The sequence below is a fragment of the Trachinotus anak genome, unplaced genomic scaffold, assembly GCF_046630095.1.
Source record: "Trachinotus anak isolate AG129_WGS33_773 ecotype Australia unplaced genomic scaffold, CSIRO_AGI_Tana_v1 ptg000018l, whole genome shotgun sequence".
Classification (NCBI taxonomy): domain Eukaryota; kingdom Metazoa; phylum Chordata; class Actinopteri; order Carangiformes; family Carangidae; genus Trachinotus; species Trachinotus anak.
Window position 1 is genome coordinate 11,452,910 of NW_027273869.1, and position 17,227 is coordinate 11,470,136.

Below are 17,227 nucleotides of genomic sequence, written 5' to 3' on the forward strand. Positions count from 1 at the left end.
CTTGTTGTAAGTTTTGGTGTTTGTACATCGCGAGCGTTAGCATTGACAGCTGTTTGCTTAACAGTCTAGAATCAATCAATCGATCAATCACACTTTATTTATATCGCACTTTTCAAACAAATCAAATGCCATTCAAAGTGCTTTACAGAGTGACTGACAAAAGGAATACAACAGAGGAGAATAAAATAATTAAAGAATATTTGAAATAATAAAAAGATAAAAACAACAGCACTGAGTAATATAACAAGAAAGATGGGTAATTAAGATGTTAAAAGGTAAATACTAAAAGATGAAATAGAAATAAAGCAATATAAAACATTACTTAACATAACTCAATTTGCATGTTGCAAGTTCAGCACCAAACTTTATTCCTTTACTCACCAAGAGCTACTAAGAGCGAGTCTACAGCGGTGGAAAACAACACCAATGTCAACTCTCGTCTCCATCATCTCTTGTCTTCTACTGAAGTTAGCATGCTAACCAGCTAGCCAGGGCCCATGTCGTCACTATCCGATAGTGACACAGTGTCACTTCCGATCTGGCCTGAAGACGTAGCGCTGCTGGTGCATTACAACCTCTTGTATTGCAAATGCAACAATGGCCGAAATGCTTGTGAAGCCACAGTCGCCACCATCCACTCCCGACATGAAACCATGATTGGCGGCAGAGAAAACTTGCCTCCTTAAAACTGCGCTTTAAACCTGTTGAATCCTGCTATGACTAAATCCTTCACTCAACAGGCTAAACTGTTGCAGATTAAGTGAGAGATTGAGGTCTGAGGGTGATTGTTAAGGTCGGAGACTCACTGCATGTGTCACGTGTGCGTAGTAGCTGGAGAAAGTCTTGGTTTTCATTTCAGCTCACGTCCTTGGATCAGAGCAGACCCATCAAAGACTTATGTCCTTCGTATCGAGGATAGAAGTTCGGTGTCTTGCCTATTTTTCACGCGTCTTGGAGCATAAATAGACAGAAAAGACATTTTGACACCATACCAGCAATATTAAACAAAGCTGACACCTTCCACTATAGTCTCTATTTCTAGGTTGAATCTGAACATGTCATAGACATGAAAAAATATAAATAGATTTAAAAAAAATTATTTTAGCAGCTGCAGTGGAATTTTAGAGACATTTTCTATCAAAGATAAATCCGAAATTAATTTAAAATGAAGAGAAATCCAACATTCAGGTATCCTGCAAACTTTATGTACACAGATAGAGCTGACAGTAGGCCCACATCCAGTGTAAGTTATTAATTGTTCTACTTTCTCCTTTATTTTCCCAATCAGTAGTGTGTCACACGGTTAAGCTCTCTTTGCAAGCTCCCTGTCTAGAGCTTAATGAAAAGGTGGCTGTTTAGATTATGTTTATATTGACTGTTTTTATTATACATATGGACTTCTCTAGCACATGGTTTTAAATATGTAATTTTATGCAGTCTTCTTGCTCTGAAACTGTGTGACAAACGGCTAAAGGAGACTCTGACTCTGAGTCATGGCGGGGACGAGAAGGTGAAATGATGCCTGCTGCTCACTGGGTTGTGTCCGTACTCTTTCTTATCTCTCCCTTCCCTCTCTCTCTTTGGCCATCACATAAATCAGGGAGTCATACATGCGTTTCTCTTCCTCCTCCTCCTCCTCCTCCTCGCTCCTACTCCGTCCATCCCTTCTGTCTCCCTCCACTGGCTTTTATTAGGACAGTAGATGGAGAAAGCAGAGCCGGTCCTCCGCACACTCCCAGGTGCTCACACATGTGTAAAGCGTTGCCATATGTGAAGGTGAACTCCAGCTACATGTACAGGCTGTCAGCAGTCGGTTCTCGGTGTTTGATTTGTTTTATTGTGTGAAAAACAGATTGACCCCAGTGACCTGATGATGTTTTGATCCCAGCTTGGAAATTTCTTCACAGAGGAGGTCAAAGACCAGGTGAAGGTCAAGGTGCAAGGTCAGTCGAGGTGGGTTTGTCTGTTAACTCAGGTTTTCCAGTTGAATGAGTCTAACAAGTCATTTCTCCAAGCTGCTGATATCTGCAAAATGCAAAGATTAAGGAAGCACATGTGAGTAGGTGACCTGCTGCAATCAGCTGCATTCACCCTCACACATAAACGCTCACCCTCTTCCCACCCTAAAATGTTTCCTCTGTTCTTTGGTGGTGCATCTGAAATCTGAAGTTATTAATCTAGTTTCAAGTTTGAACTGTCGGCCACATAAACAGGACTTTTCAAGATATTCAGCGACACTTTCTGTGAACAATTAGGTAAGAATGGAGGCACATCAAGGACCAGGACGAACATTAAGCACTAAACACGTAAAAAATTAAGTTATAAGTAACTTTGCCATTGGAAACTGGTGGGTGATCGGGTGATGCCCTTTCAAAGGATACAGGTGGAGATAGGGACGACTGGGGTATGGAATAATGTCAGTGGGTGGATAGGAAAATAAAGCACTGGTGACAAGATAAAAGATAGAGTTCGGTTTGCATGTGGAAGAAGAAGATAGAGAGAATGAAGGAGGTAAGAGGAAAGGAGAGGACAGGAAACGAAAGTAAAGATGTTCCAAAGACAAAACAGGCAGTCCTGGCCTCTCGCAGTTTTAACAAACACTCACCAGTGTGTGAAGGTGTTTGTGAGTGAACAGTTTCCCAAAGGATTAAAGGAATGAAAATATTGTTTCTGTTAGACAAAATGATGTTTATGTTTTTTGTCTCTCCTTAATTTCTTTATTGGATATTCTCACCCCTTCCGGCCTCTAGAAATCCCTCAAATCAAATCACCCTCTGGTTAAACTCATAACTCACGTCCACACAAAGGCTATACAGCCCATGGGAAAAAGAGCTGCTAGAGAAAAAGACAAAAAGACAAATCCCTCCACAACAAGATAAAGATAAATCATATTTTATTTCATTCTCTCATTTCATTATTCAATCCACAACAAAGTCATGGTGAATCCCAGTCTTCACCATTCCCAAAGACAAAACATAATCAGTATAAAACACACAACAAAACACTGGATTTACACGACAAACTCATATCTGACAGAGTTTAATTCCAAAATAAAATGACCTCCATTTGTTAAATGTTACACAAACTCCTGCATGGTCATTAATGCTTTGAGCAAATTCAAGCTGGTAACATTTAAGGAAACTGCACCGAAACAGTTTTGAAATGAAACTCCTCACCCACACCCACGTTTCTTTGAGCTGTTCAGAAAGTTGGGTGTAAAGTCAGACTTGAGAAAGCAGTGTAAATCCCCATCCTTGGGTTCTGTGTCCACCAGATATTTCTTTTTTAGGGAGCAGCGCTCAACATGTCTTCAGCACTCAATACAGTATGAGACTATGAAAACCTCCGTTAGAGGAGGTTTTGCTTGTATTTGAAACAATTGGAACCTCTAGTGCTCGGTGCTACAAGCGTTTAAATCATGCTCAGGCTGTCAGCGCTGTGGGAAACATGCATTACAGTGTCATTTCCACTGTAAACAACAAGAACATGAAACTGGTTCTGATGAAAAGGTTCCCGGTGGACACAGGACCTCCAGACGGTGCAATGTACGTTCCTAATAACAGTCTCCTGCAGGTGGAACAAATCTGTGGTTTCTTGCAAATCACAAAAAAAAAGACACATTATGTAACATACCAACCAATAAATGACAATATTTTCAATTAAACAAGATAAGTGTTTTTTATATATATTACCAAAAGCAAAAAAATATATAACAATTACTTTATATTCCCTCCCTCCCAAGAAAGAAAGACAAGAAAAAAAGAAAAGATGCTTCAATAAGGGGAAATGAGTAAGTTCAGACTTCTCCTCATGTTAACTCTAAAGGGATTGTCACAGAGGGCAAGTGAGGGATTATCTGAACTCAATGTAATTTCAGCATGGACACCATAACTGAACACAACATGTTGTTTTCTTAGGTTAAAAAGAAACACAAACCATCTACACTGGTGTGTTCTAATAAAGGGAGTATTGCGAGATTTATTGTGGTTTGTGTCTTTCATCAGTGATGGAAAACAACAGATGAAAAGTGTCACGTTCCCCTGATGAAAGCTGTGTTTCTGTTAATTAAACTTCTCTCTTTACAATTTACACAACTATCTAGAGATTACTGCTGAAAGAAACTGCAAGCTGGTACATTTCATCAGATACCTGACAAAAACATACAAGAAATCAAAGAAAAGAAACTAAAATCTAAAAAGATAGCAGCAAATGATGTAAAGAACCAAAGGCAGCTGAAATAAACACTTTTGTATCTGAACCAATCAAATAACAATGTGGCAACAGTGTGTAAGTCTGGCATCAGACACAACCCAGCAAACTCAATCCACTTTCACCCTTTTTTTACTGTTTGAATTTTTAAATTCATAAAATCAAGATTGCAAATCGAACTGCTGATTGCCTGGAAGGACACAAGACAGCCAGTGAAGTGAAGTGAAGTGAAGTGAAGTGAGGTGAAGGCTCCTTCTGTTTTGGACTAGTTAGGAAAGTACATGTTAAACGTCTCAAAAACATCAACTATTTCCAATGAACTAGCATGCCAACAACGCACTCTAAACTGAGAAATGAACAACGCTTCCGTCAGCTGGCACCGCTAATTCAAAACTCTTGTGACTGAAGAATATTTTTCAGTAATAATGTGATTTTTTTTTTTTTTTTTTGTACATCCCCTTTTCCATCTGTGAAAACAAGAAGAGTGAAGAGCAGGTAAGAGACAGTCTTCATCTTCATGTCCAACTCTGTGATTTTTCTTGTGTATCAGGGGATTATGGCGGCTTGCTGGAGACTTCCTGTGTGTGTGACTGAGTGTTACATGTTTGGCGCGTGCGTGTTTTTGTCTGACACTTCGTGCTAATGAATGTGTTCATGTAAGCTCATCTATGAGGGCGCATCCGCCTGTGTGTGAGTGTCAGCAGCTGTCCTCCAGGGCGTTGACGACTTGTTCCAAGATGTCGGGGCATCGGTCGGCGATCTGCTGCAGGACCTGATTGGCGTACTCCTGGAGCTCCGCCCCTTCCCTCTCACACAGCTCTAACTCCGCCTCCAGCTGAGAGAAAGAGACAAAAAGAGAGGAGACATTTTAGATTTTCGGTTTTTGTAGGTCAGCATCTTCTGATACAGCCATTTAGAGGAATAGTAAAATGGCGAGACTCTCCTCGCGGCCCCATGGATGATCAGGGAACGTGTTTAAGGTGACACGCACGCACACTCACTCACACATATCAGGCTGTAATCTGAAAACACCACAATGTCCTTCTTTCTGCCCATACAGAGTGGAACATTTCTGTGAGAGAGCGCTGATGTTGTTTTCTTTGGCTGCAGCCGAGCTGAGACGTCAAACCTAACTGACTTAATGACCAATACATCTGTATCAATAAGAGCGCCGCTCGAACAGTCATGTAACACAAGCCCACATTTATGTTGGTGTGTGTGTGTGTGTGTACATGCTGTATGTGTGTGAGGCCTGAGTCAGATATTGGCAAAATATTTCCTCGTTAAGTTTGAACCTCTTCCCTCTGCTCTCATCTCTTAGCCAGCAAATCTCTGTGACATTTTATATTACAGTGGCTTTATTCAAGTGTAAAACTGCTGCAAGTAATAACACTGTTAAAGACTAATGAAATCTCCACGATAAATCACACAAATGTATTGTTTCTTATTTATATATCGCTCAAACATGTTGGACAGTATGTGAATGTTTCTTTCAACAACATGCTTATTATACTTTATGCTTAAGTCGGACTCATGGTCAGTATTCTTCTTTATCAGGCAGGTAGAGTCTAATAAAATATATTATCAACTTGCATTGTGGGAAGTGTAGTATCCAGGGTTCATCAGTTTTTACCATCCTCATTATATTCTGCCCCTCAACTTCATGGACGGACTAAATCCAAAGTTCTCCTTAAGTATTTAATGATCATTTTTGTTTAGTACAACTCTAATAACCAATAACTGCACTATTTTTGAAAGATAGATGCGTAAAGAGTAAGAGAAAGAGGAGTTGTTGGCAGGGAGGACGGAGGAGAAAATAGAGTTGATGGTGAAGTCGAGGAAATGAATGGAAAAGAGGGAAGAGAGCGAAAACTGGAGAGAATGAGTGAGTGGATGAGGAGGTGAAGGAGGGTATGAAGCCATGTGAGGGAAGCAATGAGGCTCGACCACTCCACCCTTTCCCTGTGTGTGTGTGTGTGTGTGTGTGTGTGTGTGTGTGTGTGTGTGTGCGCGTGTGTGTGTGTGTAGTGGGGGGTGCTTCCCTGCTGTCTGATGTTAATTGAGCTTTCAGAATGGGCCAAATTGTGCCAGGCCATCCACACACACACACACACACAAACACACACACACACACACACACACACACACACACACACACACACAAACTGACTCACTCTTTCCTGGTGGTTTAAGGAGGAAACATATTCTTTGCTGTGTACAACCAAACTTAAAAAAAAAAACAAAAACATTTGTGGTGCGTTAGGAAACAATATTTTTTTAGCATTTCCATTCATGAGAGAAAAACGACAACAACATGAAATTATCAGGACTTTGAGGACTCAACATGAGGACAAGACAGATGGGAGAAATAAGATTTAGAGCAGAGCGATGAGTTCTGGGCACGTAGTCCAACTTTTATCAGTCTCATCTCCTGGAGCTCTATCTGTTCCTCTCTACACCTTGATTTTTATCATTCCACTGTATCCCCCATCCACAATGGCCAAAACACCTTCAGGCCAATATCCATGCAGGACCTATGTTTGTGTGTGTGTTTGTGTGTGAGAAAGGCCTCTTTTACTGTGAAGCATATCAACATATTTCCTCCATGTGAGTTTATGTGTGTTTGCAGGTAATTCAGCTTAATGGTTGTGCATTTTAGTTGCAATCCCACAGAAAAACACAGCAGTAAAGATAAGGTTGTAATACAAGTGAGAGGAGATGAATGGTTTAGTATGTGTCTGCAGTCTTCTGCTCCCTGACTCACACAGCCTTGACCTGACACTTGAAAATCAAGATTAAATGGGTCAAACCCAACGGTAATGCTGCCATATGCCTGAAACAGCATCATATACACTGACTATACAAAATGTGAGCGATGCTGTCATGATGTAAACATCCAGCACTCAAATCATTTCTTTCAAAAAATTGTATAATACTCCTCTTTGGTCAATGTTATGAGTTGCTGCTTGTGTCCATGCAATAATGCTATGTAAAACTGAATAATAATATATGATATTGTTCTATACCATTGTTAACATCACCATTCAGTGGCCACAGACGGCTGTTATGCAAAGCCACTCAGGTGTTTTTGAATTTTGGCTACGTTACTGCAAAGAGACAGTTTTGGAATTGAATTCTCTGGGACTTGAGCAGTGAAACACATTTTTACACATAATCCCAGTACAAGTCAGTTGTCTTAATCAGTTGTTCCCAGTGTTTTTGGTTTGTGAGCCCTTAAATTTAACCAGATTCTTCTCACAAATTGCATAAATCCATGAGCCGTAAACAGCTCCACTAAAAACAGATTTTTCTATGAAACACATATGATTTGAATTTTTTTTTCATCTTGAAACAGTAAAACTATCCATTGTTTCACAACAAAGCAAAGACTACAGAAAAGTCAGAAAAGGTTCCGACCTTCAGGATGAGAACCACTGATCTAAACCACTTATTTGGATGTGAGTTTACCTGAAAACTACGTGTGAGCACATTCATGGTGCAGTCAGTGGCTAGATGGAGGGTATACCACATCCTGAAATCACTACAATTAACCTAGAGAATAATATGTTCTCATAATTAATATGAATGATGGCCAAAACTAGAAAAACAAGACAAAGTTTTCCTTAGGACGTGATCGCAATCGATTCCTCCTGTCAACAAGCCCATCAATGTCAGAGCCAGGAGGCCTTATAAAACTCCTGAGTCCAGCTCTGTGTGGCTGTTTCAAATGGAGAAGGCCACGCCACAGCCCGGTCAAAATGGAAAGACAAGGCTACATAAGTCAGAGAGAGGAGGCCGCAGATGAGAAGATAGAGCCTCCACAAGCTCTCTCTACCACAGAGACCCCAGAATACTGGAGAAAACCAGAGTTACTCAATATCTAAATTTTCAACTACAACGAAAAATCCACAACCACAAAGAGGGGAACCCCAGCAAGAGAACAACAGTAAGAGGAAATGGAAGTTAAATCAAAAAATCATTTAATGGGCTGAAAGTAATAGTCACTGAATCAGCATATAGCCATGGAACTCTATGATGAAGTACATCATTGTTTTATAAGTAATCAAACAAAATACAGATGTAAGATTTAAGAGAGGAATAAAGAATGATACAAATGATTTTGGAAATTGTGATTTAATGAATTGCTAATCACATTTAACCCGTTGTAACTGTGGGAAACAGGGAAGTGAAAGCACCGTGGAAAGTACCAGAAAGGCCGAGTTGACACAGACAATTGTTTTGATGTACAACAATTGCCTTGTTACAGGCTCATGAGGGAACACGACTTCACCAAAGCTGCTGAATTTGCAATGTTTGTGTAACGTAGCCACTTGTATGTGCGTTAAAGACAGATCTCACCATCCTTTGGGCCACCTGGTCTTTTTGATGACTGAGGTGTCTAACACAGGACGTCCTAACAGAGATGTTGATGAGGTAATTATGCCCGGCTGGGCTGCTGGATTCAGCCAAAGCTCTTGACCTTGACCTCTGCAGCAGGTGATGCAAATGATTTTTGAGATTTTTTGATTTTCCTGCCTTATCACCCAGAATCCAAGGTTGTGGATAGAACAATCAGAATGGATTTGAGAGGACCAGATTCACTTCATTATTTGATAATTGATGTGTTTTTCATATATTATCTGTGAATACATTTCTACTGTTTACTGCTGTTAGCTTTTTCTAGTATAAAATGAAGTACCTTATCTGCATTTAAAGTCTTCATGGATTTATTGTGTCTAAGGTAAGAGTATCTTTTAAGTGCCAGTGTCCTCTCCTGAAATTAACATTTCCTAGCAGAAGAAGTATACCTGCATCTTAAAATAACATCCAGCAACTACAACAACTGTTACAATTTAGAAGGGAGCTGTCGTTAACCTGAGTGTTTTCAATGTGTATTCTTATGGTATTATAGTATTCTTATTCTTTGAGAGGAAGACAGTTAGTGGTTGGATGAATCTTCTTTTCCTCCGCCGAAATTGTATCTGACAATGAGGCTAATCTGCAGCACTTTAATGTGAGGGCTGAGCAGGTCTTCTGATCTGGAGAGCCTGGCTAACGCTCCACAGAAAGAGAAAAACATCCCCACGTTGCTAAGCAATAAACGTATTCTCTTCAATCCAAAGCTCATTTATGGGCTGAAGAAATTAAATATAAACAAGGTTTCACGATACAGTTTCCAGTCATGAGGTATAAGTTCAGATGTAGTGGTTATAAGCGCCCATGGATCCCGTCTCATGCGATCACAGTGTGTGGTCAGAGAGAAATGTAGATGAAATAATGCAAGTAGGCAGAGAGGTAGTGTTGCCAGATTCATGACTCCCTGTTAATGTGTGTGTGTCTGTGTTTGTATGGGATGCATGAGTGTAGGTGTCGGTGAATGTGTGTGTGTGTGTGTGAGAGATACAGTGGTTTGGGTGTTTAACATGACAGGTGTGTGTGAGTGCACAGCATGAGGCTAAAGTGTATGTTGCAAGCTCAAGTTCTAATTTAGTGAGTGACGGAGAGGATTGTGGGAAGCAGGGAGACAGAGGTAAGGGGTAAGGTGTGTGTGTGTGTGTGTGTGTGTGTGTGTGTGTGACAGAAAGAGAGAGAGAGAGATAAAGAAAGGGTTGTTGAAGATGATTTTTACTGCAGCCATTAAAGCTCCATTATCATGATGGATCATTATCTCCCTTATCGGGGGCCTGGAGACACACAGACACACACACAGACACACACACACACACACACACACACACACACACACACACACACACACACACAGACACACACACAGACACACACAAATATCTCACTTGTGCACAAACATGTATATGCACGCACAGGCTATCAGCTTGAGAATGACGATGAGGACAAGATGTGTGTGTGTGTGTGTGTGTGTGTGTGTGTGTGTGTGTGTACACTGACCTCTTGACACAGATTGCAGGGCTTGAACCTCTTTGCAGAGGAATGCTAATGTTTTCTAAAGAAACCATAACTCAGCAGAGAGAGATAGAGACAGAGAGATTAACAGAGAGAGAGCAACAAACTGCAAATGGGTGGAGGTAGAGAAAGACAGAGACCAAATATATTATTTAACTGGAGCGCATTAGCCCCTCCATAAGCAGGTCAACTGCCTGCTGCAGACACACATCTTATAAAATTACTTGACTACATGCAGCTTTTCATTTGCAGATGAATCTGAGGCCAGGGACGTGTTTTTATCAGAAAACTGTCTGCGTCCACTTCACCGCTCTGAATCTTACACAGTTACCTTCATCCTGCTTTGACTGGTTTAGGGGGATGATGTTCTATGAATCATGAGGTACGGGTCCTACGTCTCCATAGATCAGGGTTGCTTAAAGTGAGGCCCACTGACCTACTTCCACAAAAAAAAAAAAATTCTATCAAGTGCTGCACACAAAATGTAGCCACTCCTAGAGCTGCCTGGAGATTGTTAATGATTCTGTTTCACTCAGAAACAAGACAAAAATATTGATTACTGATATCACCTATTTAAGCCTGACATGCCATTTATGAAACATTTATGTCACAAGGAAATTTTCAGAGACTGCAGAAAATTCACAAATGTAACACTGGGCTTTGGTGGTGCACATGTATTATATGAATGGAAAGAGGGATTTTATTTTACCTTGATGAAATAACTAACAAATAATTTTGTAAAAAATTAGGTTATGGACCAAGGAAGAGCTCTGGGTACAGTTACTGCCACCATGTGAGAATTGTAGGAGTCCTGGACTCACTCGTCCTACATCCCTCCCATTTTGCACCATTTGAAATGTTTAAATAGGGTCTATGCAGGGTATAAAAATAGAAATAGTAATGATAAAAAACTTCATGCCAGACTCTAATTTAAACGTATATAACAGAGTTACACAGGGGAAAGGGAGTGTGGAGGTCAGGACGCAGGAAATGTCTGGAGGCCAAATATTCCTCAGCAATGTAATAAGTTGCAGGAAGTAAAGCTACAGTCACAGGAGGTTCAGAGAGACTCTTCAACAGCAGCCTGGAGTGGTGCTATAGAAACTCCATTATGAGTAAGAGCAAAGGGATAAAGTATAATAGGCCTTTACAGACTATTATAATCCCTGTCTCTCTGCCTGTCTCTATTTAAACTATTAGGTTCTAACAGGCTTACACTGTATAGACTGCTTTATAAGTTGGCTGCCTGTAATGCACCAAGCCCAACAGTGCCTGAGCCATGTGACCAAATGTGTGTGTGTGTGTGTGCGTGTGTGTGTGCGCACAGCCCAGTACAGCTCAGCTAACGATGCAGGCTAACGAGCTGCAGAGGGAATAGAGCTTCAGGATTTGTACCTAAAACTGCTCCTGGAGGACTAAAAATACTGCACTGCTTTAGCACTAACAGCTGAGGAAAAATACAAGGGAAACACATTTTGTGGGCAATTCAACATCACTCTGTAATTTCATTCTAACAGGTTTATTTAATCAGCCAAATTGACTATAGGAACATTTTCATATTTACAAGCTCGGCCTGTGGGAGCAGTTGGTGAGGAGGTGACAGAGGATTAAACACGCTCTCCCCCATCTTGTGCCTTGCTCATGAGCACTTGAAGCAACGGTTAAGGAAGGGTATGTGCAAAACTCCCCGCACAGCATTTTATTAAAGTCTGGGACCTTAAATCTGTCAGTTCAGTTCTCCAGCATTCACTTTAGCACCTAATAATGCTGGTTAAGCTACACGGAGAGCTGGGCTTGTGAATGTAAGTGTGGTAACTATAGTGGAATACCTTCAGAGAAAACAGGACTTATAAAGTACATAAAAAAGACTTAAATCTTAAATTGGCCCTACAGGAACAACTATACAAGGCTGGACTTGCAGCACTAATGGCTGCAGAAACAAACCACAAAAACAGACTGGAGCATTGACTCTGTATAGTGTAACCTCCCAGAAGGCCAATCTGAAAAGATGGAAGCAATTTAGTTCAAACTAATTCACAGTTTGTATAAAAGAACTTTTAGGTTTGGTTTACTTGTCTTAATGGCAAAGATGCAGCAAAATGAGGAAATGCAATCTAATGGTGTGACAAAAGGAAGCCTGAGCTGCTTCTAAAAACAGCTGGGACAAAAATAAACACATTTATCTGAAACTGAACCAAAGGGGGGAGTGTTCAAAACACTTTATGATACAACGAGTCCAACAGCAATTTACCTCAAATTAAACACAGTTTAGGGTGGCATGTGTAAGTACTTTACCTTAATTTAAACCAAGGTGCAAAATCTGTGGCCAGTGATCAAATACAGTGTGGAATATACTGTAGTGGAGTGCACTCACACGTTGTACTTGTACAAAAATGGTCATCTCCTTCAAACCAATAGTTTCTATTTTAATATTGTTTAATTTGGTCAAAAACAACCAGGGAAAATAGAAATAGTACAATCTATATGATCACATTTCTTTGCTCATCCCATAGATCCCTAAAGAAAAATGAAAATAATGCTTTTCATTGTTTGGTGTTAGCCACAGTCTCAAATATGCTCATACAAGTGCAGGACATCTACATCTTACATCATACAAGATATGATCTCGTAAAATATTTTGTTACATAACAGCATATGGCATTTTTACATTTGACATTGTCTCCACATAATTGTTCCACTGAAATCTGTGAGGTGTGTAAAAGTCAGAATGATTTTATGGCTGTCCTGAAATAAATTCCTCCAGCATGGCCATGTGGAAATATCTGCAGCAATAACGCAGGAGAAAAGTGTGAAGCTAGAGACGTCCACAATGGCTGCCATTGTGAGCTAAGAGTTGAGATAGAGACAAGAGAAGTGTGAGTGTGAGAGTGGAGCTCATGTTTCTGTGTGTTTCTCTCTGTGGGTTAATTCAAGTCTTTGCCCTTCACCTGTCACCATCACCGGCTTGTCTTCCCATTACGGGGAAGAGATGACGGACGGACAAAAAGGTTGGAAAAGAAAGGCAGAGATTGAAGTAGGACTTGAAAGAGTGACAGAGAGAGAGAGAGTGTGACAGAGAAAGCGGGAAACTAACTGATGGAAAAAATGGGAGAAAGACTGGAAAAGACAGAAAGATTCAAAGGAACAAAGGGGGAAAGTGAGAGAGGAAGAAAGAGGACAGGACAGAAATCAAGAGGAGGCGGAGCAGAGAGTGATAACCAGAGACAGAGGGAAAGATCAAGGGAGAAAGAAGTGAAAGACAGAAAATGCATGTAAAAAAGAGGGAGACTGGTAAAGCCATTAGAGCCTGGATTCAATAAATCTGCATAAAAACCAGCAGTTAGTCTGTAATGACCAGCGAAGGCCAATGTGTGTGTGTGTGTGTGTGAGGCTGTGAAATGGGTTCTGAGGGTCGCACATGTGTGTGTGGGTGCGTCTGACTGTCTCTCCTTTTGTCTGTGTTTCTGAGTGTGTGTGTGTGTGTGTGTGTGTGTGTGTGTGTGTGTGTGTGTATGTGTCTAATGGTCGTTGAGGACCTCTGTGTCGTATTTAGAGAGAAAACAATCATCCTTGGAGCAGGAAGCAGAGCTGCCTAATGAAAGCCGAGAGAGACCCCAGACCACAACGCAGCACAAATTGATGGCTCTGAATCTCTGCTCCACACAACCCCCAAAACCCCTCTCCTCCACCTCTCCTCCACCTCTCCTCCTCCCTCATCTATCCTCCACACCACACCTTAGTACAGTTTCTTTTGCACACAGACACAAAAGCCTCACGACGCGTCAAGATAAACAGATGATTTTAAGGACTTTTGGGGAAAGTCCATGTCAAATCTCAAGATAAGTCACAAGTCTTCCTTAGTCTTTAAGGTCTCAACTCTGGCCATTAAAATGAAGCAGCATTTCAACATTATCCCTTCCACAGCTGTGTTGGTAGTGAGACCAAGTCCTTTCAAAACAGAGGCCTAATCTTTAAATATTCACGCTGTCTGACACTGTCTCACTTATTGTTTACAGTTACAGGATGTAATCGAGTTAAAATTTGAGACTTATTTGTTGCATTCAAGTCTGAAGTATTGAGGGTGTCAATTCTCAAGTCTCAAAGCAGTCAAGTCCAAGTCGTTGTCTCATTTCAAATGTGAAGTCCGACAGCTCTGGGGGTTCATAAGGACAAAAAAAAAAAAAAACAATCCATGAGGACAGATCTTCACAGGAAAACTGCTACAAATAAAAAACTGAGTCATCAACATCGCTCTCACTGTATCATTCTTGTTTCCAGCTTCAATGTGAACTGCACTCCGAGGCAGAAAGTTATTCTACGAAACACAGAGAGCAGACAGACATACAAGCACCAGTGATGTTTAAATTCTGCATTAGCACACAGAGGTGCGCGCGCACACACACACACACACACACACACACACAGCCAGGCTATCAGCATTATTGTAATACTGTAGCCACACTCTTCATTATCAGCTGTGATGTTTAAGTTTCAGCTCCGCCTCGTCCTGTTTTTGTATCTTCTGTCAATCAAAATCACCCAATCAGTGACCTTTAAATCATGAGGGGTCCTCACACACAGGCATACATAGTTCCTGTCCAGACTGCGGAGAGGGCATCATTTTGCCACAGGTCATCAGGCTGCAGAGCTGAAAAAACAATGATTGTGTCCATTTGAAACCTGACTTTTTAATGTAAAAAGTACATTTCAGTAAGTTTCAGGGTGTTTTTTTTTACCATTACTTCTTTGTAAATTGTAATTGTAAATTTGTTAATTAGCAGAATTATCCAACTCTGACCATACATAAGTTTGACTTTTACCAATTAATCTGATAATATAATAGCCCAAACATTTTCCTCTGGTCCTTAGTTTTGTGAAAATTTACTGTCCCTCATAACAAATAAATGATCAGTCTTTTATTTTGATTTTTATTATGCTGAATTAGTTTTATAGTATTTTGACCAGGAAGTATTCAAAGAGCAGAGTCTGAAGTCAGCAGGGCTGCAACAGCTTATAGGTGTTGTTTTCTTGTATTGGAACTTTGTTATAAAGTAATTTGAGTCACTTGAGTCGAGCTAACAGCCGCCAGGCCCTGGATGTAAAGTAAGCCAGGGAGAAAGTGAGTACTCCCCTCTTCCTCTATGAGGAACCTTTTATTTTGAAATTACACTGTAACAACAATGCAATTGAAGTCTGCAATTCTGTGGTATTATCATTCATTACAATGACTTGTAGAGTTGTAAATATGTGGGCTCAGTCTTCACTGAGGTTTCTCCAGTTTGAGTTGGCTCATGAGCGCTCGCAGTCACTCACTGGGAGCCGCTGTACTTTTAGCAGATAGAGAGTCATGGGCTGACAATTCATGCTGTATTCATAAGAGCAGCGATACAATGTCCAACTCAGCCAACAACACTTCATACATTTTTTACAGCACCAAAAACACGCACGTCCACACATATAGACTATAATGAACTACAACCACACGCACACACACACATACAGTCGTACTTCAACAGCTTTTCCGCTTAATGGAACTTGTATGAATGGACAAACACACACATAAACACAGATATGCACATACACACACGCAGCCAATTCTTATACCTTCACACTTCAGGCCAAGGAGAGAGACATAGGTCAGAGAGAGAGAGAGACTTCCTGTGTGTGTGTGTGTGTGTGTGTGTGTAAGATTACGATGCCAGTTCTCTTCAGTGCTCATTAGAGACGTCATTGAGCCATAAAGGTTATTATTATGACTATGGCACAGAAAACAGCTCTTTTGGTAAAACCTCACTATTGGAGTCAGTGTTGCTTTTGTAGTTCAGCTGAGGTTAAAGAGAGACATGGAAACAAACACACAGGAACAGATGACCAAAAAAAAAAAAAAAAAAATATCTTCAGCAAATCCGTCTTTTGAAAACTGGCCTTTCGCTAACAGCTCACTGCTGGGCTCCATGCTGCTTGAGCGATTTAGCTGAGACCCGACATGTGGAGACTACAGTACAGAGCGTACGCAAGAAAGCGCGCAGCCATTCAAACGTCAATCCAGCTGAAAGTTGTTGAGATATTTCAGTCTGTAAAACCAAAGCAGTGGCTGCTTCGCTCTAAGTCTAGAACTTTTTTCCTCTTTATGTTTCGAAAGCTACAGAAAAATTCAATGTTTCAGTGGAAATTGACCTTGCGGAGAGTTAAAAATGACGAAACTGGAAGATGAATGTCATCCAAACCTACATCATCGCATTAAAATGGTACAAACATCTGCACAAATTAATGAGCGCTTTAACAATATGTCACATTATTATATCATTGATTTAGTTCACATGACGGATTAAAAGCTTTCAGCATGGATTTTGTTTTGTCCAGTGCTGACTAATGAAGTGCTGTGGTTGCTGTGTTGAGATAATATCTTCTATTTTTGCCACAAACACACAAAAGTGTGTTTTTTGTTTTTATTGTGAAGCAATAAAAACATCTGGTTACATCTGGTGTTGGAAAACGACCCAAAATATGTCAAGAAAAACTCTGGTTTCATTTTGAAATCTCACTCTGAGGCCCTTTTTACTGTTGCTGTTTGGAAAGTGGTTAATAGGTTCATAATTTCAGTTACACAGCACCCTAAAAAAAGCAGTATGTTTATATTTGAGATATCTTTTTTTTCCCCAGTTTGGCTTATCTGTACAGAAAGCAGGACTTTCGTTCTGTAGGGCCTGAATTTACTGATGAGCGTCCCTGAGGTTTCTTGCTCTCAGTGTAAGCAGTTATCTGTACTGGGAGGTGCCCAGTTGATAAACCCTAAAGACCAGCTTGTTCTCACCCACCACCCTTTCCTCGACTTTCTTTCGACTGTTGCTCAAGTTTAACAACACAGGGGAAAGTTACATCAGACACAGCGTTATTAAAATGTTTGAGGTGGTGACGCTTCACAGAGGCGCGCTGTCAGGTACACGAGCCTCCAGTGGTCAGTCATGATCTCTGTGCGCCGGTGTTAAGTCATATGTGGGTGTGGGATATGTAGATTTCCATGTGTGTGTGTTTGTGTGTCTGTCCATGTGTATTTAACATGCTATTTTAGTATGATCCTAATGACTTTACAGAG

The 17,227-nt window shown here is 40.6% G+C and overlaps 1 protein-coding gene across 2 annotated transcripts in view; it reads right to left on the bottom strand.

Annotated features, from left to right (window-relative positions):
* Positions 1-4,640: 4,640 nt before the first annotated feature.
* LOC139635015 (ELKS/Rab6-interacting/CAST family member 1-like) overlaps positions 4,641-17,227 on the bottom strand; it is a 118,614-nt gene continuing 106,027 nt past the window's right edge. Inside the window, exon 22 of one of the 2 annotated variants that reach the window (XM_071501905.1) lies at positions 4,641-5,044. In XM_071501905.1, the coding sequence (XP_071358006.1) occupies positions 4,907-5,044 (138 nt within the window). In that variant the 3' untranslated portion in view covers positions 4,641-4,906. The remainder of the gene's footprint in view (positions 5,045-17,227) is intronic. The other variant, XM_071501906.1, reaches the window with a different exon arrangement.